Source organism: Budorcas taxicolor, chromosome 12, assembly GCF_023091745.1.
Source record: "Budorcas taxicolor isolate Tak-1 chromosome 12, Takin1.1, whole genome shotgun sequence".
In the NCBI taxonomy this organism is placed as follows: domain Eukaryota; kingdom Metazoa; phylum Chordata; class Mammalia; order Artiodactyla; family Bovidae; genus Budorcas; species Budorcas taxicolor.
Window position 1 is genome coordinate 71,715,489 of NC_068921.1, and position 27,561 is coordinate 71,743,049.

General features: G+C 41.1%; 1 protein-coding gene across 1 annotated transcript in view; it reads right to left on the reverse strand.

The window, feature by feature from the left end:
* LOC128057633 (ATP-binding cassette sub-family C member 4-like) overlaps window positions 1–27,561 on the reverse strand; it is a 163,668-nt gene that overhangs the window by 67,712 nt on the left and 68,395 nt on the right. The window contains exons 14-20 of the mRNA XM_052650094.1: window positions 22,617–22,713; window positions 20,199–20,366; window positions 18,715–18,855; window positions 17,878–17,915; window positions 17,391–17,485; window positions 5,529–5,675; window positions 3,412–3,491 (exon numbers count right to left, since the gene is read on the reverse strand). Coding sequence (XP_052506054.1) covers window positions 3,412–3,491; window positions 5,529–5,675; window positions 17,391–17,485; window positions 17,878–17,915; window positions 18,715–18,855; window positions 20,199–20,366; window positions 22,617–22,713 — 766 coding nt within the window. The remainder of the gene's footprint in view (window positions 1–3,411; window positions 3,492–5,528; window positions 5,676–17,390; window positions 17,486–17,877; window positions 17,916–18,714; window positions 18,856–20,198; window positions 20,367–22,616; window positions 22,714–27,561) is intronic.

The following is a 27,561-nucleotide window of genomic DNA, read 5'->3' on the forward strand; positions in this document are numbered from 1 at the left end:
TTTTTAATTGAAGGATAATTAAAATGCCTAAATTTAACTTCCATATCTTACCTTCATTTTCACTTGTTTTATTTGTAGGAAGACTTCTTGGAGGTGATGATATCAATGACAAAAACACTGCATAATTGAGACTCCTTACTCAATCTTATTTGGGACTTTGGAAAATTGTATGAAAATTACGTTAATGTTAAATATTTAGTGCCCAATGGTCAATTTTGAAAACAACTGATTTTTATTCTGTGAGTCTACATAAGAAAGTGTCCCTTAAGATCTTCAAGAATTACAAACCTAGAATCTCTGTAATACAAACACATGAGAAGGTACTTACAGGCCTGGAAACTGTGTCTGACAATAAATTTAATGCAACATAATGCCGCTGTCATCAGATAACTTTTCTCACTTAAAAATACATAACAATGTTTTAAAAATAACTACCTACTACTTAGCACTCAGCATGCATTTAGATGTTATGAAAAGAATAATATTAAAACAACTTCATTTTGTCTTCCCACAACATTTATGGAGTTGGTAGTATTTTGTCTATTTTACTGAGAGGAGACTGGCTTTGTGGGGTAGAGACAGGAAGGAGAGCTGGGATTCAAGCTTGGAAAGGGAGACTGCAGGGCTTCCCATGCCACTGTACTTTAAAACTGTCAACATCATAAATGATTATCAGGTGGAATGACACTACATAAATTGATTTTTTTAGGCTGCTTTTCCTTCACCCTTTTAAAAATGGTGAACAGCTCCAATTTGCCCAACAACTATACTGTGACTGAACAGGCAACTTCTCTGGCAGCTTAAGAGTCAGTGTACAGGATGGCGCACACACGCATGATCACGCTCTAGTGGGATGTGGTCTCTGAGTGACGTCGTTTGAGTGGATGAACTGTCCTGCAGCGCGGACCACTACTCAGAATTCAGTGTTTCCCTTAGCCACACTTGGCATCACTATTACAAAATATTAAATAAATTATCTGAGATATCATTTAAGGGAATGAGAAAGAATTAAGTGAGGAAAAGTATATGAAATAAACACTTTAGAAGTAATAAAAATAAAAATGATCAAGAATCTTCCAAGGTTTATCAAATACACCAAGGATAAGCAGAATCATAAAAAAAGAATGGAAAACACTTGGCACAAACTATGTACTTTAAAATAAAATTGAACAACCCCCTTCCAGCCCCTTCCCTTCCCTCCTCTCAGTTGGTGAAGGGAGAGAAAGATAGGTTCTTACACAGGAACCCTGCTTCCAGCAGCACCTCCAGCCCCACCATCCACAGCAGCCTTTTCTTTTCATCTGGGATGAAAGGTCTCGTCCTAGAAGCTCCGCCCACCTCCTGGACCAGGCTCCCTAACTGCCTCTAGCCCCCACATCCAGTTTGCCTTCCAGGACTTCCTCCACAGAGCTCCCACAATTAGGATTCCAAAAGCAGCAAGGTGTGAATCTCTGGATGTCTCCCTCCTGAAAGGAGGCTGGAGGAGACCACCCATGAAGGGATGGGTCTAGCTCACCCCTGTTCTTCAGGACCTCAACTCTAATCACTGTTTGTTGAAGGGAAGGAGGGAGAGAGAGAAATGCCACCCACCAGCTCACACATACATGCAACTCACGAACTGTATACCCCAACAACCAGCAATACTTCCTCAACCCTACATTCCAGATGAGCCTCTCTCCTGCTTCATTCAAACTCCTTCCAGGAGTAGCCTGTCTTCACCTCAACTCCCTCCACACCTCCTGGATTTTCAGCCCTTGGCACTCTGTCCTCCTCACATCTGAAACCTGCTTCTTGGGTCACCAACACCTCCTGATTCCAAATCAACCAACAAGTTTTCACAGACTCACCTTCTCGTTTGCACTGAGCAGATCTGTCCTTCCTTGATTCCCCAACCTACTTCCTTCTTTCTCCCTTGCTATTCACTGTGTCTCCTCTCCTCCCCTTCTCTTTCTGCTTTCTCTCTGATATCGAGTCTTCCTATATTGGCCACTAAAATGCTTCCTTCTCTCTGGGCAATCTTGTCATCTTCACAGTTTCAGCTACTACCTGCTCAGTGAAGGGTACACAGGCTCCATGCTCATCCCAAGTCTCCCCCTCAAACACCAAACTCTTACTTCCAATGAACTACAGGACACCTCCACCTCCAACTTCAAGATAATTAAACTACAGGTGGCAGAGCTGGGATTGGAAATCAGTGAGACTGGAATTTTCCCTCCTCATTAAATGAGAATGTTTCCTACTGAAATCAGGTAGCATCTATCCCTGTCCCTCTATATGTCATGCACAAAATATGTGGCAATCTGTCTATGACCACTAACTAACCATGTAAGCACATGGCAGAAACCCAAGTTGGCCTACGTTGCCATAGGAAAGAAATAGAACCATTCACAAAATCTTTTCAAAGTAATTAACAATCACTGTTAAAATGTGAAAACATTATGAAATGTTTTCAGGGGAAAATTGTTTCTGGGGATAAATTATGTAGTTAAACCCAGAAGGGCACATTTATAAAATAAGTCTGCAGAATAGAAAAAAAAAAATCAGACCTCTTTGCAGTAAAAGTCCTCTGCTTCTGAGTCTCAGTGTAGTTCACACTGGTAACTGTTGAAGCCATGCCCACAGATGACACTGTCTGCAGTCAGATCTCTGCTGCATTTCTGTGGGCTATAGTCCATGGGGTCACAAAACAGTCAGACACAATTTAGCAACTAAACAACACTGTGCTTGTTAAAGTAGTATTTTCACCTTATTTTTACCATTTTTTTCTTTGTAAGTAACCACAACTGGCTTTATCCAAATAAAATAGTGCAGTAAATATCTGTCCTCTGTGGTAATACAGTGCCTGTGTATGTCTGACTGCAACCCCATGGACTGTAGCCCACCAGGCTCCTCTGCCCATGGAATTTTCCAGGCAAGAATACTGGAGTGGCTTGTCATTTCCTTCTCCAGGAGATCTTCTTGACCCAAGGATTGAACTCTTGTTTCTTGTGTCTCCTGCACTGGCAAGTGAATTCTTTAACACTGAGCCACCTGGGAAGCCCAATACAATGCATAATTTAGTTCATCTAGGCCATCTTTCCATGAGAGGTGATTTCTTTTCCCTATTCTGAAATGTGCTCACAGTAAGGGAATCCACACCAGAAACCTGGAAGGCAGAGGGAGAACCACTTACCCAGCATGTCACTGCTTCAGACCAGCCTTGACAAGACTGTGTAGCCACTCCTGACCCAGGTGTTCCTCATGTTAGCTCAGCCTCCCAAACTGCACCTTTCTCTCATAAATATAACCTTTACTGAAGGTAACAGGGCACAACACCAGGCTGAAAGCCCACCCTCAGCCCCTGTGAGAAGGCCTTGAGAAACAGGCACTCTGCTCTTCCCTGGGAGAATTCTGGCAGGACTGATACATTACCTGGATGAAATCTTGAAATATCAGGGGCAGCAAGTCATCCATATGCCCAGTGTCTTTTGAGAAGCGATTTAAAATCCTTCCTGCAAGAACAAGATACAAGAAAATACTCACTTCCCCATATAGGAACCTTAAGAGAAATAATATATGAACAAATCAAAACAATAATTTTAAAGCACATGTATTTAGGGACTTCCCTGGTGATACAGTGGATGAGAGTCTGCTTGCCAATGCAGGAGACATTACAAATTCCACTTTTGAAAATAAAAGACAGGAAAGAGTTCAATTTAATATACCACTAAAAGAGTAAGTAATTTACAGCCCCTAAGCCTTTTGGGCAAAGCAGGCCTATCTTTGTAGTACTTATTTGGGCTTCTATTTTCTTGACTGAATAAAGTCGTGCTAAGAGATACAGGAGGGGGTCACAAGATAGACATAGTGTGCTGACTGTTCTAAGATTAGTGGCCTTCAGGATTTAAACTTGATCCCAAATCCTTGAATAATAAGTCAGCATCTGGAGAAGCCTACAGGTCTTGAATATAAAGAGTCTGGTTAACTGTGGTCATGAACACTCAGAGGCTGTGAGAACTGAAATTCAGTCCCACTTAATGCTCTCAACTTTATGACTGTAGTTTTCACATTAACAGGCAAAGTGGAGCAACTTCACACCCATAATAGCATCAACTCTTCCAAACCCTTCCTCACTCTGGCTTCATAATAAGATGAGAACTGTGTGGGCCTCTGCAGTTTACCATCCTGTGCTCTGTTCACTGCCTGGACTAAACAACATGCGTTGAATAAATATACACAAGATGCTGCCCTCAACATTCTTATTTAATCCTCACAACAGTCTTATGGAACAGAAAGGGCAGTGGTTATTCCCATTTCACAGGAGAGAAGTTCCCAGACACCATGTCGTCATACTCACTAAGGTTCATTAGGCACTGCCCATGTGCTAAGTGCTGTGAATTGTTAACCCACTTAATGCCCACAATACCAAGATAATGGTAAGTATGTGAACAGTATCCTCATTGTACAGGTAAGAAAACCAAGACACAGAGAAATTAAACAACTAGCACAGAAGTATTACCATAACTGTAACTATTACTATTAGCTAACTAGCAACAGGACTGAACCCAGCCAGTTTGTTCCAGAGTCCACACTTAAGACCATGACAACATCCTGCCTGGAGATTTGCCTGGCCAGTAGAATCTACCTGCTTTGGCCTCAGTCACATGACTAGTTGATGACCAGGCTAAGCCTACACTTGTCCTCCCTCCAGTCACATCCCTGCCTCGACAGGCCCTGTCAATCATCACCTGTGAGAAAACAAAGCCACCCTGGGCCTCAGCACAAGTGTAACCAACTGAACAGAGTGGGTATGTTCACTAAAGAACTAACTCTTCACAGAAACCCAGGTCAGGAGGCTGTCTTCTGAAGCAATACAGGTCAAAGGCCTCAAAGTAGAGGAAACAACCACTGGGAAACCATCAGGGACACTGTTACTTAATACTGAAGATCCACCTGCTATGTACCACAAAGCCTTTTAAATGTAACCAGAAGTTCATTATAAAACTAGAGAGTTGACTTTATTGAAGACGATGTATACATTTAACTGATCTTGTGTTTTAATCAATTTTCCGTTACCACTTAGGTAAACCTCAAAATATGAGCACATGCCAGACCTCTGTGATCCCAGAAATGGATGAGCAATGAAAAACAGAAACACACAGCCTGTCTCCATAGAGATGTTCCTGGAAGAAGGTCCTTCCTAGTTAGCTTAACATGATTAACACAGGAACATTTCAACAACTAGTCAAAATTATTTCAACACATTTGCATCATATCTTGGGTGCTTCGTATATCTTACAAATGGATTCATAAATCATCCTGCAAAGTAAACATTCATTTATCTTTATAGACACACACAAATTCAAATAAAAGGTTGCATACTCCTGTTCAGATTTTCTCTGGTAGGAAAAAATATTAGTGAAGCTTTTCATAAAAAATGAATGGTGATTTTCTTCTAAGCATCTCTTCCATTTTCAAATATCAAATGTAATCAGGAACTAAATGTGTTAACAAGACATATTCACTGAGAAACCTGGTGTCTGACTTACCTATTGGATTTCTATAGAAGAACAATACTGGAGCTCTCAAAATGGACCACAACATTTTGTTATGCAAAGTTTGTGAAGAATTAACAAGGATGTAGAATATCAACAGAGACCTTGTGATGCCAAAAAGGATGGTAGATACAGTTAACCCTGAAATAAAGAAACATCACTCAGCACAAGATCTCTGCCTTATCCTCAATGATGCTAAAGCATGGAAGACAGTTTATAAAGATATTATGTATTTTATTTTATAAATAAGATTTACATAAAAATTTATACATGTAGACTATAGAATAAATTTATATATATAAATGTATATATATGTAAATATACATATGAAATGGGTTGTATAAGAACTTGATGCTGTCACAAAATGCAGTTATAAAGAAGAATATGAAAATAACTATTTTCCTCTCATTAAATAGAAACAACACGGGGGGGGGAAATTCTTATATAAATTACAGTTTCATTCCAGGCTTTCCTAATTCACTTACAAGTTCTAATAAAAACTCAAAAGAAAGATAATTACAGGGCTCCCTTGGTAGTTCAGTGTTGGAGAGTCCATCTGCCAATGCAGGAGACATGGGTTTGACCCTTGACCCAGGTGAATCCCACATGTCTCAGAGCAGCTTAGCCTGTGCTCCATAACTATTGAGCTTGTGCTCTAGACCCTAGGAACCACACTGGCTAAAGCCCACTGGCTGCATCTGCTGAAGTCCACACACCCTAGAGCCCATGCTCTGAAACAAGAGAAGGCATGCAATGAGAAACCTGCACGTCACAATTAGAGTAGACTCTGCCCTTGGCAACTAGAGAAAGTCCACACAGCTATGAAGACCCAGCACAGCCAATATGTAAAACTTAAAAAAGAAAAAAAAAAACTTTAGTTAAACACTTTTTAAAAACAAAAAGAAAGATAATTATGAAAAATAGTTGATCTTCTGACCTTTGCCACATTTCAAATCCCACTAGTTACATATTCCACAATCAAGGCATACTTCAGTTTTAGATATCAGCATGAGAAGGAAGAGTTACAGGAGAAATGACTTACCATTTCCTTGTAAACAGTAAATTTACATGAAAATTTACTTACATGTAAAGTAGCTACCTGAGAACCTACTTTTATAGCACAGAAAATTCTACTCAGTGGTGACCTAAATGAGAAGGAAATTTAAAAAAAAATGGGGACATATGTGTAATGTACGTGTGACTGATGGCACTTTGTTGTACAGCAAAATCTCACACGACGTTGTAAAGCTACTATACTCCAGTCAAAATTGTTTGCAACTAACAGTTAGTTTGCAAACTATTGCTATTCAAGAAATAGCAAGAAACTGTTATATTTTGACAAGAGATAATTATAACCTAAATAATAATTTATAGATAATCTAAACAAGCAACTAACCTCTCACTAAGTGTTTTAAGGAAACACAAAGCATTTATAAATAAATATTATCATTTAAATTTTTTTATCAATGATAAATGAGTATCACTATGCATATAAAACCACATACAAAGTCAGAAGGAGCAGCCATGAGGAGATACCCTGCATCCAAAGTCAGAGAAAACCTAGTAAGATGGTAGGCACTGGAGCAGCTGTGAGGAGATACCCCATGTTAAAGGGCAAAGGAGCAGCCCCAGCAAGACGGTAGAAGGGGCAAATTCATGTTTAGAATCAAACCTCATTCCCGCCAGAGATGCTCAGAGGGCTCACATGAACCTTGTGCACACCAGGACCCAGGGTCCTCACAGAGACTGAGACAGAACAGTGTTTGAGTGTCTCCCGTGGAGGTATGGGTCAGCAGTGGTCTGCCGCAGGGACAGGGGCTCTGGGTGTGGGTATGGCATAAGTCCTCTTGGAGGAGGTCGCCATTAACCCCACCATAGAGCTGCCAGAATTACACAGGACTGGGAAATAGACTCGTGGAGGGCACAACAGAACCTTGTGCACCAGGACCGAGGAGGAAGGAACAGGGACCCCACAGGAGACTTGCCTATGGGAGTCCGGGAGTCTCCGCTGAAGGTGTGGGTCGGTGGTGGCCTGCAGCAGGTTGGGGGCACAGTCTGTAGCATTACATGCGTGGGATCTTTTGAGGGAAGTCACCATTATATTCATTCAGTTCAGTTCAGTTCAGTTCATTCACTCAGTCGTGTCTGACTCTATGCGACCCCATGAACTGCAGCAGGCCAGGCCTCCCTGTCCATCACCAACTCCCGGAGTTCACTCAGACTCATGTCCATCAAGTCGGTAATGCCATCCAGATACATCATCCTCTGTCGTCCCCTTATCCTCATGCCCCCAATCCCTCCCAGCATCAGGGTCTTTTCCAATGAGTCAACGCTTCATATGAGGTGGCAAAAGTATTGGAGGTTCAGCTTTAGTATCACTCCTTCCAAAGAACACCCAGGACTGATCTCCTTTAGGATGGACTGGTTGGATCTCCTTGCAGTACAAGGGACTCTTTAAAGCCTTCTCCAGCACCACAGTTCAAAAGCATCAATTCTTTGGTGCTCAGCTTTCTTCACCATCCAACTCTCACATCCATACATGACTACTAGAAAACCACAGCCTTGACTAGACAGACCTTTGTTGGCAAAGTAATATCTCTGCTTTCCAATATGCTATCTAGGTTGGTCATAACTTTCCTTCCAAGGAGTAAGCATCTTTCAATTTCATGGCTGCAATCACCATCTGCAGTGATTTTGGAGCCCCCAAAAATAAAGTCTGACACTGTTTCCACTGTTTCCCCATCTATTTGCCATGAAGTGATGGGACCAGATGCCATGATCTTCATTTTCTGAATGTTGAGCTTTAAGGCAACTTTTTCACTCTCCTCTTTCACTTTCATCAAGAGGCTTTTTAGTTCTTCTTCACTTTCTGCCATAAGGGTGGTGTCATCTGCATATCTGAGGTTATTGATATTTCTCCTGGCAATCTCAATTCCAGCTTGCGCTTCTTCCAGCCCAGCGTTTCTCATGATGTACTCTGCGTATAAGTTAAATAAGCAGGGTGACAATATACAGCCTTGACGTACTCCTTTTCCTATTTGGAACAAGCCTCTTGTTCCATGTCCAGTTCTAGCTGGGGCTTCCTGACCTGCATGTAGGTTTCTCAAGAGGCAGGTCAGGTGCTCTGGTATTCCCATCTCTTTCAGAATTTTCCACAGTTTATTGTGATCCACACAGTCAAAAGCTTGGCATAGTCAATAAAGAAGAAATAGATGTTTTTCTGGAACTCTCTTGCTTCTTCCATGATCCAGTGGGTGTTACCAACTTGATCTCTGGTTCCTCTGCCTTTTCTAAAACTAGCTTGAACATCTGGAAGTTCACGGTTCACGTATTGCTGAAGCCTGGCTTGGACAATTTTGAGCATTATTTTACTAGCGTGTGAGATGAGTCAATTGTGCGGTAGTTTGAGCATTCCTTGGCATTGCCTTTCTTAGGGATTCGAATGAAAACTGACTTTTTCCAGTCCTGTGGCCACTGCTGAGTTTTCCACGTTTGCTGGCATATTGAGTGCAGCACTTTCACAGCATCATCTTTCAGGATTTGAAATAGCTCAACTGGAATTCCATCACCTCCACTAGCTTTGTTCATAGTGATGCTTACTAAGGACCACTTGACTTCACATTCCAGGATGTCCGGCTCTAGGTGAGTGATCACACCATCGTAATTAATTGGGTCGTGAAGATCTTTTTTGTACAGTTCTTCTGTGTATTCTTGCCACCTCTTCATAATATCTTCTGCTTCTGTTAGGTCCATACCATTTCTGTCCTTTATTGAGCCCATCTTTGCATGAAATGTTCCGTTGGTGTCTCTAATTTTCTTGAAGAGATCTCTAGTCTTTCCCATTCTGTTCTTTTCCTCTATTTCTTTGCATTGATCGCTGAGGAAGGCATTCTTATCTCTTCTTGCTATTCTTTGGAACTCTGCATTCAGATGCTTGTATCTTTCCTTTTCTCCTTTGCTTTTTGCTTCTCTTCTCCTTTGCTTTTTGCTTCTCTTCTTTTCACAACTATTTATAAGGCCTCCCCAGGCAGCCATTTTGCTTTTTTGCATTTCTTTTCCATGGGGATGATCTTGATCCCTGTCTCCTGTACAATGTCATGAACCTCCGACCATAGCTCATCAGGCACTCTATCTATCATATCTAGTCCCTTAAATCTTTTTCTCACTTCCACTGTATAATCATAAGGGATTCAATTTAGGTCATACCTGAATGGTCTAGTGGTTTTCCCTACTTTCTTCAATTTAAGTCTGAATTTGGCAATAAGGAGTTCATGATCCGAGCCACAGTCAGCTCCTGATCTTGTTTTCGTTGACTGTATTGAACTTTTCCATCTTTGGCTGCAAAGAATATAATCAATCTGATTTTGGTGTTGACCATCTGGTGATGTCCATGTGTAGAGTCTTCTCTTGTGTTGTTGGAAGAGGGTGTTTGCTGACACAATGTGGTCCACTGGAGAAGGGAATGGAAAACCACTTCAGTATTCTTGCCTTGAGAACCCCATGAACAGTATGAAAAGGCAAAATGATAAGATACTGAAAGAGGAACTCCCCAGGTCGGTAGGTGAAACAGATCAGTGGAGAAATAACTCCAGAAAGAATGAAGGGATGGAGCCAAAGCAAAAACAATACCCAGCTGTGGATGTGACTGGTGATAGAAGCAAGGTCCGATGCTGTAAGAGCAATATTGCATAGGAACCTGGAATATCAGGTTCATGAATCAAGGCAAATTGAAAGTGGTCAAACAGGAGATGGCAAGAGTAAACGTCAACATTCTAGGAATCAGTGAACTAAAATGCACTGCAATGGGTGAATTTAACTCAGATGGCCATTATATCTACTACTGTGGGCAGGAATCCCTCAGAAGAAATGGAGTAGCCACCATGATCAACAAAAGAGTCCGAAATGCAGTACTTAGATGCAATCTCAAAAATGACAGAATAATCTCTGCCCATTTCCAAGGCAAACCATTCAATATAACGGTAACCCAAGTCTATGCCCCAACCAGTAACACTGAAGAAGCTGAAGTTGAACGGTTCTATGCAGACCTACAAGACCTTTTAGAACTAACACCCAAAAAAGATGTCCTTTTTGTTATAGGGGACTGGAATGCAAAAGTAGGAAGTCAAGAAACACCTGGAGTAACAGGCAAATTTGGCCTTGCGATGTGGAATGAAGCAGGGCAAAGACTAATAGAGTTTTGCCAAGAAAATGCACCTCCACCATAGTTTATCTTTATTACCTCCGCCATAGTTTGGCCCAAGGTAAGTAGCAGGGAGGGAACACAGCTTCACTCATCAACAGAAAATTGGATTAAAGATTTACTGAGCATAGTCCTGCCCATCAGAACAGGACCCAGTATGCCCCCTCAGTCAGTCTCTCCCATCAGGAAGCTTCCATAAGCTTCTTATCCTTCTCCACCAGAGGGCAGACAGACTGAAAGCCACAATCACAAAAAAACTAACCAATCTAATTACATGGACCACAGCCTTGTCTAACTCAATGAAACTATGAGCCATGCCATATACCTAAGACTGATGGGTCACGGTGGAGTGTTCTGACAAAATGTGGTCCACTGGAGAAGGGAACAGGAAACCACTTCAGTATTCCAGCCTTGAGAACCTCATGAACAGTATGAAAAGGCAAAAAGATAGGACACTGAAAGATGAACTCCCCAGGTTGGTAGGTACCCAATATGCTACTAGAGAACAGTGGAGAAATAACTCCAGAAAGAATGAAGAGATGGAGCCAAAGCAAAAACAATACCCAGTTGTAGATGTGACTGGTGATGGGAGCAAGGTCTGATGCTGTTAAGAGCAATATTGCAAAGGAACCTGGACTGTTAGGTCCATGAATCCAGGCAAATTGGGAGCAATCAAACAGGAGATGGCAAAAGTGAATGCCATTGAATTCCTAAAATTGGACATTTTAGGAATCAGCGAACTAAAATGGACTAGAATGGGTGAATGTAACTCAGAAGAACTTTATATCTACTACTGTGTGCAGGAATCCATTAGAAGAAATGGAGTAGCCATCATATTCAATGAAAGAGTCCAAAATCCAGTACTTGGATGCAATCTCAAAAAACACAGAATGATCTCTGTTCATTTTCAAGGCAAACCATTCAGTATCACGGTAATCCAAGTCTATGCTCTGACGAGTAATGCTTAAGAAGCTGAAGTTGAACAGCTCTATGAAGACCTACAGGACCTTCTAGAATTAACACCCAAAAAAGATGTGCTTTTCATTATAGGGGACTGGGATGCAAAATTAGGAAGTCAAGAAACACCTGGAGTAACAGGCAAATCTGGCCTTGGAGTACAGAAAGAAGCAGGGCAAAGGCTCTTGGTGTTCTGCCAAGAGAATACACTGGTCATAGCAAATACCTTCTTTCAACAACACAAGAGAAGACTCTACACATAAAAATCACCAGATGATCAGCATTAAACTCAGATTGATTATATTCTTTGCAGCCAAAGATGGAGACACTCTATACAGTCAGCAAAAACTAGACTGGGAGCTGACTGTGGCTAGGATCGTGAATTTATTATTGCCAAATTCAGACATGAAAGTAGGTAAAACCACTAGACCATTCAGGTATGACCTAAATCAAATCCCTTATGATTATACAGTGGAAGTGAGAAATAGATTTAAGGGACTAGATCTGATAGAGTGCCTGATGAACTATGGATGGAAGCTCGTGACACTGTACAGGTGACAGGGAGCAAGACCTCCCCAAGAAACAGAAATGCAAAAGAGAAAAATGGCTGTCTGAGGAGGCCTTAAAAATAGCTGTGAAAAGAAGAGAAGCAAAAAGCAAAGGAGAAAAGGAAAGATATACCCATTTAAATGCAGAGTTCCAAACAATAGAAAGGAGATATACAAAAGCCTTCCTCAGTGATCAGTGCAAAGAAATAGAGAAAAACAATAGAATGGGAAAGACTAGAGAGCTCTTTAAGAAAATTAGAGACACCAACGGAACATTTCATGCAAAGATGGGCTCAATAAAGGACAGAAATGGTATGGACCTAACAGAAGCAGAAGATATTATGAAGAGGTGGCAAGAATACATAGAAGAACTGTAGAAAAACAGATCTTCATGACCCAGATAATCACGATGGTATGATCTCTCACCTAGAGCCAGACATCCTGGAATGTGAAGTCAAGTGGTCCTTAGTAAGCATCACTATGAACAAAGCTAGCAGAGGTAATGGAAATCCAGTTGAGTTATTTCAAATCCTAAAAGATGATACTGTGAAAGTGCTGCACTCAATATGCCAGCAAACGTGGAAAACTCAGCAGTGGCCACAGGACTGGAAAAGGTCAATTTTCATTTCAATCCCACAGAAAGGAAATGAATGCTCAAACTACTGCACATTTGCTCTCATCTCACATCTACCAAAGTAATGCTCAAAATTCTCCAAGCCAGGCTTCAGCAATACATGAAACATGAACTTCCAGATGTTCAAGCTGGTTTTAGAAAAGGCAGAGGAACCAGAGATCAAATTGCCAACATTTGCTGGATCATCAAAAAAGAAAGAGAATTCCAGAAAAACTTCTATTTCTGCTTTATTGACTATGCCAAAGCCTTTGACTGTGTGGATCACAATAAACTGTGGAAAATTCTGAAAGAGATGGGAATACCAAACCACCTGACCTGCCTCTTGAGATATCTGTATGCAGATTAGAAGCAACAGTTAGAACTGGACGTGGAACAACAGACTGGTTCCAAATAGTAAAAGGAGTATGTCAAGGCTGTATATTGTCATCATGCTTATTTAACTTATATGCAGAGTACATCATGAGAAACGCTGGGCTGGATGAAGTACAAGCTGAAATAAAGATTGCTTGGAGAAATATCAATAACCTCAGATATGCAGATGACATTGCCCTTATTGTAGAAATGAAGAACTAAAGAGCCTTTGATGAAAGTGAAAGTGTAGAGTGAAAAATTTGGCTTAAAGCTCAACATTCAGAAAATGAAGATCATGGCATCCGGTCCCATCACTTCATGGCAAATAGATGGGGAAACAGTGGAAACAGTGACAGACTTTATTTTTTGGGACTCCAAAATCACTGCAGATGGTGACTGCAGCCATGAAATTAAAAGACGTTTACTCCTTGGAAGAAAAGTTATAATCAATCTAGACAGTATATTAAAAAGCAGAGATATTTCTTTGCCAACAAAGGTCCATCTAGTCAAGGCTATGGTTTTTCCAGTAGTCATGTATGGGTGTGAGAGTTGAGCTATAAAGAAAACTGAGGGCTGAAGAATTGATGCTTTTGAACTATGATCTTGGAGAAGACTCTTGAGAGCCCCTTGGACTACAAGGAGATCCAACCAGTCCATCCTAAAGAAAATAAGTCCGGAATGTTCATTGAAAGGACTGATGTTGAAGCTGAAACTCCAATACTCTGGCCACCTTATGCGAAGAGCTGACTCATTTGAAAAGACCATGATGCTAGGAAAGATTGAGGGCAGGAGGAGAAGGAGATGACAGAGGATGAAATGGTGGGATGGCATCACTGACTCAATGAACATGAGTTTGAGTAAACTCTGGGAGTTGGTGATGGACAGGGAAGCCTGGTGTGCTGTAGTACATGAGGTCGCAACGAGTCAGACACGACTGAGCAACTGATCTGAACTGAACTGATAAAAATGAAGATAGCATATAAAAATGAAAATAGCCCTCCAAACATCTGTTCAACTCACAATGGTAAATAAAGGGGTGATGACCCTTGTAATAAATATTCCTTCACATAGTGTTTTTCCATTCAGCTGACACATCAGTGTTAAACTCTGAAACCTGCTCAGATTCCTAAATTCCATCAACAAGCATTTGCCTTAGCCCACTACCCTATATGAATATATAACAGAATCCTTTCCTTCTTCCTTTAAGCCCCCATAGTCCACCAATTAAGAAGGTAAACAGCTAATGTATTTAGATTTCTTAGCAAGTGATTCATAAAATAAATACCAAATTTCAAAGAGTGGATTTTCATATAACACATTCTTTGTAGAAAGTTTATACAAGTGTTTCCTGTGGGGATATTGTTATTTATTTACTTATTTTTACTGGCGTATAGTTGCTTTACAATGTTGTGTTAGTTTCTGTACAAGGAAGTAAATCAGCAATATGTACATATAACCCCTCCTCCTATATCTCCCCCTCTCAACCAGTCCCACCCCTCAATGTCCTCAGAGAGCACTGTACCGAGTTCCCTGTACTATCCAGCAAATTCCCACTCGCTATCTAGTGTATGGTAGTGTATACTCCTAACCTGTCCATTCATCTCCTACACCTCCCCCACATGTTTCCACACCTACGTTCTCTACATCACTATCTCTATTCCTGCAATTAGGTTCATCCATACCATTTTTCTAGAGTTCATATATCTGTGTTAATTTATGCATTTTTTTGCTTTTCTTTCTGACTTACTTCACTCTGTATAACAGACTCTAGGTCCACCCATGTCTCTACAAATGAGCTAATTTCATTCTTTTTTGCAGCTGAGTAATATTCCATTATATATAAGTACCATAAAGGAGATGAAAAGACAATCCTCAGAATGGGAGAAAATAACTGCAAACTAAGCAACTGACAAAGGATTAACCTTCAAAATATACAAACAGCTTATGCAGTTCAATATCAAAAAACCAAACAATCCAATCAAAACAAGAGTGGAAGACATAAATAGATAGTTCACCAAAGACAACATACAGATGGTCAACATGAAAAAAATAGTCTGTATCACTAATTATTAGAGAAATGCAGATCAAAACTACAATGAGGTATCACCTCATACCAATCAGAATGGCCATCAGCAAAAAATCTTATAATAAATGCTGGAAAGGCTGTAGAGAGAAGGGAACTCTCTTGCACTATGGTGGGAATGTAAATTGATATAACTACTATGGAGAACAGTACGGAGGTTCTTTACAAACTAAGACCCTGGTAGTCCAGGAGCCCCACTTCTGGACATATACCCAGAGAAAAACATGGTCCAAAAGGATACATACCAGGATATATGCACCCCAGTGTTCATTGAAGCACTGTTTACAACAGCTAACATGTGAAAGCAGCCTAAATAACCATTGACAGGAATGGACAAAGAAGAGGTGGTACATACATAAAATGGACTACTACACGGCCATTAAAAAAGAATGAAATAATGCCATTTGCCACAACATGGGTGGGCCTAGAGATTGTCATGCTGAATGAAGTAAGTCAGGGAAGGAGAAATATTGTAAAACATCCCTTATAGGTGGAATCTAAAAAGAAATTATACAAATGAATGTATTTCTGTAACAGAAATGTACTGACAGACTTAGAGAATGAAATCATGGTTGTCAGGGGAAAGAAGAAGGGGGAAGAGACAGTTAGGGAGTTTGGGATCAACATGCACACTCTTCTATATTTAAAGTGGGTAACCAATAAGAACCTACTGTATAGCACAGGGAACTCTGCTCAGTTACATGGTAGCCTGGATGGGGGGCGGGGAAGGGATTTGGAGGAGAATGAATACACACATATGTATGGCTGAGTGTCTTTGCATCCACCTGAAACAATCGCAACATTGTTAAACATCTATGTGTTCATGCTAAGTCACTTCAGTCATGTCCAACTCTTTGCAACCCTATGGACCATAGCCCATCAGGCTCCTCAGTCCATGGGATATCACAGGCAAGAATACTGGAGTTGGATGCCATTCCCTTCTCCAGGGATCAAACCCAGGTTTCCTGCACTGTAGGCAGATTCTTTACCATCTGAGCCACCAGTGAAGCTCAATCATTTATAATCCGATATAAAATTATTTTATTATTTTATTTATAATTTAAAATTTAATTAATTAATATTATTATTATTTATTATTATGTCCCAATGTTCATAGTAGCAAATATTTATAATAGCCAGGACATTGTAGCAATCTAAACGTCTATCAACAAATGAATGGGTAAAAAGATATTTAAAATTTTAGATGAAGACATCCTTTAAACACTATGTAATATTATATATATTCTAAGCTCTTGTGAATACAGTGAGTTATGTTAATATTAGTCACATGTTAAATTAATCACACAGCTGGAGATAAGATAACGCTGTGAACTCAAGGTAAGAAAGAGAAGGAATCTATCCCCAGATGCTGGATTCCCCCTGCTTAGCTTCTCAAGTAATTAGTGATGCCCAAGAGATGAGCAGTGTGGTGAAGGGGACTTTGCATACCTGCATGGCTTCCCTGGTGGCTCAGAGGTTAAAGCGTCTGCCTGCAATGCGGGAGACCTGGGTTTGATCCCTGGGTCGGGAAGATCCCCTGGAGAAGGAAATGGCAACCCACTCCAGTACTCTTGCCTGGAGAATCCCATGGACAGAGGAGCCTGGTGGGCTACAGTCTACGGGGTCGCAAATAGTCAAATGCGACTGACCAAGGCACTTAACTAACGACTTAACTAAAATCAATAAAAGCCAGAGCTTATTCAGACAGAACTGGAACAATCTGAACCACAGAGTAGGGATCTGTTTCTAATCCCATTGTCCATCCATATAACAATATAAGATTTAGCTAAACCAACCTATTAGAATAGACAATGCCACGTATTTACAGTGGCTGATTTTCTGAATGTGCAATCCTGGTTTAACTACCAAAATCCAGTGCACAATAAATCAAGAATCTCCATTCAACTTCTTTCTCCTAGATTTTAAAGATAATTGTTCTAGTTAATTCACAGAGCAAATGCAAATCAAACTCTTAAATCTGTTGAGACATTACTGAATTGTGCCTGGAAGCCCTAGATGCTCACACAGGCTCCTTGTAAGCACCTCAGACTCTCATATAATAGACCGGAGAATTCAACTTTACCTGAATAGGTGCCTAAATACCAGTTCAGATCAAGCATCACAACTGTCTCTCCTTTTCCATATGCCCCAAAATACAGGGCACTTTGTAAATTCGCCCTGTGGAAGAGAGAAGAAAAAAATATTATGCTTCAGACAGAATGTATTCAAATACAAAAAAAAAAAATCTCAATTTGAGAAATGTATTTTATGCTAGAAAAATGGCTCCCAGTTCACAGGGCTCTGTGTCCATCTACCTTATAAAGTTTCAGTTTGAATCACAACCTTCAGTTCTCAAAATCATCTATGAGGAAGCTGCTGAGGGTCAGACTTGGGGAGAGACAATGTGAGCGTCACTCTCCACCAGCAGGAACTTTACTTTTTCTTCAGGGAAACTATGTGAGGGTCAGAAGAGGAGGCTGAACAAGCCCCTCCCTTCTCCCCCTGACTGTGGGAAAGTGAGGTTTCATGCAGATTTCACAGCACTTTGGGTCAGATCAGGAATCACTCACCAGTATGCAAGCCACCAGTCCTGCAGGACGTAGGCAACCTGGAGCAGGAAACAACAGTCACTCACACACTGACATCACTGAGCCTCACACCCCGCTCACTAGGCTGGGGGATGGAAAGGCTCCAGAAAACAAGAGATGGTCCTTTCAGCCCAGGTCTGTGCCAATCCCCACACCTCAGATGGCTACAGGTCAGGGGAGGGCATCTTACATTTTAAACTCTTTAAAAGATATTCTTTTTTCCCTGGAAGTTCTCTATCATGTACATAATACCGATAAGCTTCACTTAGTTTGCTCCCCACAGATAACGTATTTCAAAGTAAACACAAGTGAACTGCCAAATGCAGTAATCATAGTGCAAACGTGGGGATTTTTCCAAGAAAAAAACATTTGACAGGTACTGTGATGGTCAGCTGTCTGTGTCAGCTTGGGCAGGCCAGTGTCCAATGATTCAACCAAACACTCGTCTAGATGTTGCCGTGAAGGTATTTTGTGGATGTGGCTCACATCCATCATCAGAACTTCAGTAGAGGAGATCACACTCAACACTGTGGTGGCGTCATCCAGTCACTCAAAGGCCCTAAGAGCAAAACCTGAGGCTTCTTGGAGGAAGAAGAAATTCTTCCTCAAGATAGCAGGGTCAGCTTCTGCCTCAAATTCCAGTCTTCAGGCCTGCCTTTCTGATTTCACATTCACCCAGATAGATCCCACAACTGCATGAGCCAGTTCTTTGAGATAAAAATTTTCATATACATATTAAAAATAATGATAACATAAATACAGTATAAATATGTAAATACCAAGCTGAGGGCACACAACAAAATAATTGTCCTTATTTACCTGAGCTGCGATGTTCACTAGAATAAGGAAAATGAGGATAAACCATTGAGCACCGGCTGTGAAGTAATCATTGTAGGTCTTAATACCAACTTTTCCTTCCAAACGGTCTTCTAAAGGAAGTGTGACCTCTATATTCTCAGTCTGGGAGGGAAAAATGGCAGTGAGAGACAAAATTTTAAATAAAGAACCCCCGAATGTGAAAAGTTCAACAAAGCCCTCCACAGCAAAGCTGTGGGGAGACAGACACATCTCATACACTAGTAGGAGTGCAAGATGGTCCATCTCCTATGGAGAGGAGTGTGGGAATATCTGGCCAAACCATGTGTGTATTTACCCTTAGACCCAGCCATCCTGCTCCTAAGAATCTGTTAGAAATAAGAAAGTATCATTTGTACAAGGTTATTCACTGTAGGGTGGCTTTGCTTAAAGTCAGTCATGACTCTCAGCAGAAGCTTGTTCCAAAATAATACACAAAATGATATGAAGCTTAAGTATCCTTCTAGATAATTTGTGTCACTCAATCATAGAAACATGAAACATACAGCATACTTGTGGTTCAAAATACTAGCTAAATACAGCAAACTGAGGTCACAGGGTGAATTTGAGTAAAATGGGTTTGGATAGTAAGAGACAAGCATATCATCTGAATCTATTTGATTCCCAAATTTCAGAAAGTGATTCCTGAGTTTTGAAACTGAGGAGTTAATCCAAATGCTTATCAGCATCATCCAGAGTTTGGATACTGAAGAATACCTGTGCATGTTTTTAAGGGAGATCTAGTGCATTTCCGCATTTCTGTCTGAAGGACTTAGAATGCATTATAGAGTCACAGCAGCCCAGGATGTCCTCAGCTTGATGATGTCTAATCCGCCTTGAATCCCTGACCATTGGGATTCAAGGTGAATAAGACGTGGTTCTCAGTCTTAAAAGATAAGAAAGGAAGATGGGTACTAACTCCAAAGTCTACTGTTTGTCAGGTTCCTTGTACATGCTACCTCTGATCCATCATAAATCATCTGACGATGAGGCAAAATACTACCATCAGTCACCTGCAGTGGCAGAACATTCCAACATATAGGAAAAGTAGCTGATTTAATGTGGCGACATCAGGACTCAGTCTAAGGGGTCTTCACATTAAGCCTCTGGATGCATAAGGGAAGCTGGGGGCCACCACAGTGAGTAGTATGTAACTACGGTAAATGAAAGAGTTCACACATCACGGTGAGTCACATACACCCAGGAAGTCATAGCAGTGCACCCTCTACTGATCCCCATAAGATCCTCCATTCTACACCCGAAGGAGAACCATAAGCAGGCTTGCTCCCGTCATGTTCTTCTAACTCTACCAGTTCCATGGAACAGGGCCTTGGACTCTTAGGATCTACTTTAGGACAAATGAAGATGTCACCAGTGGAACAGACTGAAGTTCCACGAGTCTACCAACAGCAGACATACAGCGGCATGTTGCAGGACGAGAAACTCACATCTTGGAGCTCTGGAGCAGCACCTCTCATCAAGGGTCTGGACTGGTTCTTCAGGGTAGAAGATTCCAGATCTGGAGATGGTTCTTGCTCATTCCTCTTTAAAAGGAAATCAAAATCTACCCCAGATTTCAGGAGCCCAATGTAAGTCCCACGTTGTACTATTGTGCCCTAAAATAAAGAATTTAAGAGGAATATATTTGCACTAGATAATAGTAATATAATCTGAACACTAATCAACTAAAGTTAACTGGTCATAAATTATGATTTTCCTAAGAAAATGATCCTTGGGTCTGACATTGTGGTTGACAAATCTAATGCAGTTCAACTCTACACAGAAAAGAACATTTTATTCTCTGCTAAACCCTGTGTTAGGTTCTGAGGGATATGAAAGAAATGTGAGATGATGTGTTAAGAATGGAGGCCACTGACATAACTACTGTGGGCACTTAGGGAAGCAAGAAGTACAGAGGTTGGTGAGAGGATCAGCACTGTCTTTTTAGACAACATGAGAACTGAGAGACACCTCATGTGAGAAGCAGAATTTTTAAAAACATTAATTGGGGAGGATATTCCAGGAAAGAAAAATACTGACACAACTACACAGGTAACAGTCATTCAGCAAAACTTCACTGACCACTGTCATTTTCATAGTATCATGCGCTCAGCTGGGACAGGACATGTAGGAACCAGACCTGGACAGAGAACCCAGGTGCTACATCATCACAGTATTGTATAGCTTCCCCACAAATGCAGGAAGTTCCCAACTGAAAATTCAATATTCCACCTGTTGAAGCAACTAAACAAGGAGGCCATGAGATTGGGGTGGCGCTCATGCCTTGGCAGCCAGCAAACCAAAATCTAAGCCACAATCAGTGCACCCAGATCCAAGAAAAAGACTTAGGAACAACCAACCACAAGCAGCCAACGAGACTTCCCCAAATCAGGCCTCTGTTTAAGCTACAGCCAATCTAATCATTTTCTTTGAACACGTGTGACACATCCTTGCACAGTTTCCCTCCCTTACAAAGTCATATAAAATAATATGCAGATATTGTCACAATTTTCTCACCCCATGAAACAAGATACAGCTGATTTAGTCAGTGGCAAACAAAATATTATAAAAAACCCTAAAATTAAAAATTCACAAAATGAGAGCAGCTCTGGTTAAGACAAGTCAGGTGGAAGAAGACCCAGGATGCTCACTGGACCCCCTCTCACCCTATCCCCTGAGATGGCCCCTGGGAGAAACTCAGTGAAGACTTTGGGTACCATCTGATACCACAGAACTGGAAAATTATTCAGGATACATTGTGTTATTTCACTTGGAAGGCAAAATTCATGCACCTTTTAAATGAAATTACCATTTTCCACTTCACATCTGTAAGATGCAGAAGGAAACGACTGGTGGGTACAAGGGTGCTACTGTACTCTGCAAGCAAGTACTGACAATTTCAAAAGGAAAGCCATCCTCTCCCTTCTGCAAATGGGACCAGATGAATAGCAAAGAATCTTTTAAATCTCACATCAGACCATATCACCCCTCTACTCTGGACTGTCCAAGACTTCCATCCCACTTCCACCCACTGCCCAGTGCTCAGAGACCAGCTCCCTCCACATCCCCCTGCTTACTCTCCCCAGACACACTGGTCTTCCTGTTGTTCCTCCAACCTGCCAGGTCAGCTCCCTCCTTAGGACCCCCTGCCTCAGACCCGCCTACCCCAGGTGACTGCATGGCCCCCACCTTCATGTCACTTAGGCCACGCGAGGCACCAGTTCTTTAAGCAGGCAGCCAAGATGTCAGCTCCACCCCTCTCTCTTTGTCACATTTGTCCCCATAAGAACAGGAGCCCCATAAGGCAGAGCTTTATCGTCCTGCTGCACAGGCTCCCACACATATCAGGCATGGAAAGAGACAGTGAGACCAGCAACTGGGAACACCAGCAGAGTGGGCATCTCTGACCCGGGTGCTCAGATACCCAACCTCGCTTCTGGTGTTAATGGAAGATGCTCTTTAGCAAACTGTATGACAATCACATGGTTACAAACAGGTCTTAGTATCTCTAATTTCCAAATAATATACTTTGACTTAAATCCTGGAAGGGGAAAACAAAAAGTTCTATATAAAATAGCATCATTATCCTTAACAAATTTCACAAGAACAGTGATGACTCAGTAACCCTGTGGTAGCACTTTTATATACTTTAGGGTTTATGTGGCTCAGAGTATAGTAGTGACATTTCTACAGGTCTTTGGATTCATCACCAGAGGCATGAACACCACGTTTGAGAAGAAGGAGCTGTAAAACTGAGGGAGAAGAAGGTGTTTACCATGAACCCAAGGAGAGTGACCTGCTGAGAGGCCTGGCTTTCAGCATACCTGAGTGCTAGCAAGTTCCACAGGCATCGAGAAATTACTTACACCTTTCAATATCAGAATCCAACTTGCAGCTTTTAGGTACTGCCACTGATGTGTCACTAAGATTGTGATCTTCTCCCTCAAGGCTTGACAAATACATCTACAAACATAAAATGTACAGTATACAAAAGCAGATTAATGGGGCTGCTCCAAATTGGGAACATATTTTGTAAACATGAGACAAAGACAACACAGCAAAGATCTGTAGTTTAAATACCAAACCAATAATACAAACTGAATAAACATAAATCAGTAAATCTGACTAGGTCCTCACAGTCATCAGCAGCAAATTTTAAACAATAATTACACTAAAAAATTCTAAAAAGCAATCCCGTGAAGAAGGCACTAACAGCTAAGGCTTTTTTGACTAAAACTCAGCTTAACCCATTTACATGTTTCATAAAGAAAAACAACTGATACTGGAATTCTAAAACTTAACTGAACTAAAACACTTTTATCTCTATGTAGGAATGGAAAAAAGGAATCCGTGTCATATAAAAATGTGTACCTTTATCTTAGGCAGTTTTCTAGATGATTATTCATGATTAATGATGTACATACTCAAACAATAAATAGATTCTTGGTAACTTTTGCCAGAGTGTATTTTCTAGATACTTCTTCCAAAATAGTACTAGATATAAAATTAATGCCACCGTGGCTTCCATCAGTCTCTACAACATTCCCAGTCCCATGCAGGAAGCAAGTCTTTTTTCACTAGGGCTGAACACCTTCCAAACATGAAAATGAAAGAATGGAATCCAAATTACAGCAGGAATCATCCAACAGCAGCTTTAATTTCTTTTCTACAATAAAAAAACTGCTGCTACATTTTATTTTTTTTTATTTTTTAATATAAATTTATTTATTTTAATTGGAGGTTAGTTACTTTACAATATTGTATTGGTTTTGCCATACATCAACATGAATCAGCCATGGGTGTACACATGCTTCCCATCCTGAACCCTCCTCCCACTTCCCTCCCCGTACCATCCCTCTGGGTCATCCCAGTGCACCAGCCCCGAGCATCCTGTATCATGCATCAAACCTGGACTGGTGATTCATTTCACATACGATATTATACATGTTTCAAAGCCATTCTCCCAAATCATCCCATCCTCTCCCTCTCCCACAGAGTCCAAAAGACTGTTCCATACATTTGTGTCTCTTCTGCTGTCTCGCATACAGGGTTATCGTTACCATCTTTCTAAATTCCATATATATGTGTTAGTATACTGTATTGGTGTTTTTCTTTCTGGCTGGCTTCACTCTGTATAATAGGCTCCAGTTCCATCCACCTCATTAGAACTGATTCAAATGTATTTTTTTTAATGGCTGAGTAATATTCCACTGTGTATATGTACCACAGCTTTCTTATCCATTCATCTGCTGATGGACATCTAGGTTGCTTCCACGTCCTGGCTATTATAAACAGCACTGTGATGAACATTGGGGTACATGTATCTCTTTCAATTCTGGTTTCCTTGGTGTGTATGCCCAGCAGTGGGATTACTGGGTCATATGGCAGTTCTATTTCCAGTTTTCAAAGGAATCTCTACACTGTTCTCCATAGGGGCTGTACTAGTTTGCATTCCCACCAACAGTGTAAGAGGGTTCCCTTTTCTCCACACCCTCTCCAGCATTTATTGCTTGTAGACTTTTGGATCACAGCCATTCTGATTGGTGTGAAATGGTACCTCATTGTGATTTTGATTTGCATTTCTCTGATAATGAGTGATGTTGAACGTCTTTTCATGTGTTTGTTAGCCATCCGTATGTCTTTTTTGGAGAAATGTCTGTTTAGTTCTTTGGCCCATTTTTTGGTTGGGTCGTTTATTTTTCTGGAATTGAGCTGCAGGAGTTGCTTGTATATTTTTGAAATTAATTCTTTGTCAGTTGATTCATTTGCTATTATTTTCTCCCATTCTGAAGGCTGTCTTTTCACCTTGCTTATGGTTTCCTTTGTTGTGCAGAAGCTTTTAATTTTAATTAGGTCCCATTTGATTAGTTTTGCTTTTATTTCCAGAATTCTGGGAGGTGGATCATAGAGGATCCTGCTGTGATTTATGTCGGAGTGTGTTTTGCCTATGTTCTCCTCGAGGAGTTTTATAGTTTCTGGTCTTATGTTTAGATCTTTAATCCATTTTGAGTTTGTTTTTGTGTATGGTGTTAGAAAGTGTTCCAGTTTCATTCTTTTACAAGTGGTTGACCAGTTTCCCCAGCACCACTTGGTAAAGAGATTGTCTTTTCTCCATTGTATATTCTTGCCTCCTTTGTCAAAGATAAGGTGTCCATAGGTGCATGGATTTATCTCTGGGCTTTCTATTTTGTTCCATGATCTATATTTCTGTCTTTGTGCCAGTACCATACTGTCTTGATGACTGTGGCTTTGTAGTAGAGCCTGAAGTCAGGCAGGTTGATTCCTCCAGTTCCATTCTTCTTTCTCAAGATTGCTTTAGCTATTCAAGTTTTTTGTATTTCCATACAAATAATTATTTGTTCTAGCTCTGTGAAAAATACTGTTGGTAGCTTGATAGGGATTGCATTGAATCTATAGATAACTTTGGGTAGTATACTCATTTTCACTATATGGATTCTTCCGACCCATGAACATGGTATGTTTCTCCATCTATTAGTGTCCTCTTGGATTTCTTTCACCAGTGTTTTATAATTTTCTATATATAGGTCTTTTGTTTCTTTAGGTAGATATATTCCTACGTATTTTATTCTTTTCATTGAAATGGTGAATGGAATTGTTTCCTTAATTTCTCTTTCTACTTTCTCATCATTAGTGTATAGGAATGCAAGGGATTTCTGTGTGTTGATTTCATATCCTGCAACTTTACCATATTCATTCACTAGTTCTAGTAATTTTCTGGTGGAGTCTTAAGGGTTGTCTATGTAGAGGATCATGTTATCTGCAAACAGTGAGAGTTTTACTTCTTCTTTTCCAATTTGGATTCCTTTTATTTTTTATGCTCTGATTTCTGTGGTCAAACCTTCCAAAACTATGTTGAATAGTAGTAGTGAAAGTGGGCACCCTTGTCTTGTTCCTGACTTTAGGGGAAACAATTTCAATTTTTCACCATTGAGGATAATGTTTGCTGTGCGTTTGTCATATATAGCTTTTATTATGTTGAGGTATGTTCCTTCTATTCCTGCTTTCTGGAGAGTTCTTATCATAAATGGATGTTGAATTTTGACAAAGGCTTTCTCTGCTGCCACATTTTAAATTCAGACCCCTAGGAAGTGGTGCCAGTCCTATCCAGGAAGTAATTTTTTTTTTTTTTTTTTTGCCCTGAAAACTTTCTGAATGTGAGAATGAAAGATGAGAGTCCAAACAGTCCTAATGAGAGTGAAAAATCACCCAAGGCTAGAGGACACACAATTTTCTTAGCCAAGACCTCCTCAGAATTCAAACTTCAGTGTTTGTTGTTGTTGCTGTTGTTGTTGTTGTTGTTTTCATAGTACTCCTCCAGACTGCTTCTACATTTTAAAGGCAAACCCCTAGGGACTCAGCCCCAGTCTCACTGCAGAGCGTCTACAGCCCCTCCAAGGAAGTGAGTGCGTGGGTCCAGGGCCCCAGTGACCACGGGCAGGGCTCCAGGCAGGTGCTCTGGGAGCCCAAGACCCTCGTAGAGCAAATCTCAGGGACCTGGGCCAGAGCTCAGCCTGTGAGTGAGTTACATGGAGAGTCTGGAGGCAGCAGACTGCAGCGCAGTCCCTCTCACATGTCTGATGACATCAGACAATTGACTAAACTTCAGATGTTTTATAGGGGACTTCCCTGGTGATAACAGCGCTGGAATCCACATGCCAATGCAGGGGACACAGGTTAGATCCCTGGCAGCCTGGTAGGGGGACTAATATCCCACATGCCTCAGAGTGCCTGAGCCTGTGCATCACAGCTAGAGAGGCTGTGTGTTGCAACAGAAGATCCCACAGGAAGCAAGAAGATCCTGTTTGCTGCAAATAGGACCTGATGCAGTCAAATAAATAAATAAAAATTAATTAATTAAATATAATGCTATGTCTCCAAACCACTCTACTTTCCAAGTTTTTAGAGTAAAGATTTCCAAGTCATGCCACAAAAATGATTGATTCAACAGTCAGTTGTTTAATTGTTATTCCTATGTAAGGGCTGGGTTAATCTTATAATAACCATATGAAGGGAAGTCCCTCAGTTATGTCTGACTCTGTGATCCTATGGACTCTAGCCTACCAGGATCCTCCGCCCATGGGATTTTCCAGGCAAGAGTACTGGAGTGTGTTGCCAATTCCTTCTCCAGGGGATCTTCCTGACCCAGGGATCGAACCTGGGTCTCCCACATTGTAGGCAGATGCTTTACCATCTGAGCCACCAGGGAAGTCTAGAAGCATGGAAGTATACCAGTCTGGAAGTATACCAGGAAGTATAATACCATGTATAATTCTATAATGGACTGCATTAAGAGTGGACACATCCAGTGGTACAGGGATGTGTACCAAATAAAACAAAAAAGACAGAGTCCCCACGTTCATTCATCCAGTCAGCAGAGGTTGTTGAGGAGCCAGGCACTGTCCTACATGCCAAGGATACACCCGCTGGTCAAGACAGGAGACAACACTATACACCATGTAAATGGGGACACACAGAATGAGTATAGAAAATGCCCTTTCAGGCCATGATGTGCTGTGAAGGAACAGAAAGCGGGGCTGCTGTCATAGATGGGGAGACATGGGACCCCTGAGGCTCTCTGGGGAAACATCCCTGAAAGAAGACACAGGAGGTGCAGGGGTCCTAGGACTGAACAAGCCGGGCTGAGGCACATTTCTGCATTCACAGCTTATGGGGGCTTGGTGGGGGATACTCATAAATGGTCAAGTGCAGCCCTCTGTGGGCTGTGGGAAGACAGGGGGCACAGGTACCCATTGGAGGAGCAGGGGGAATGGCAGGGCCCATTTTTCACCT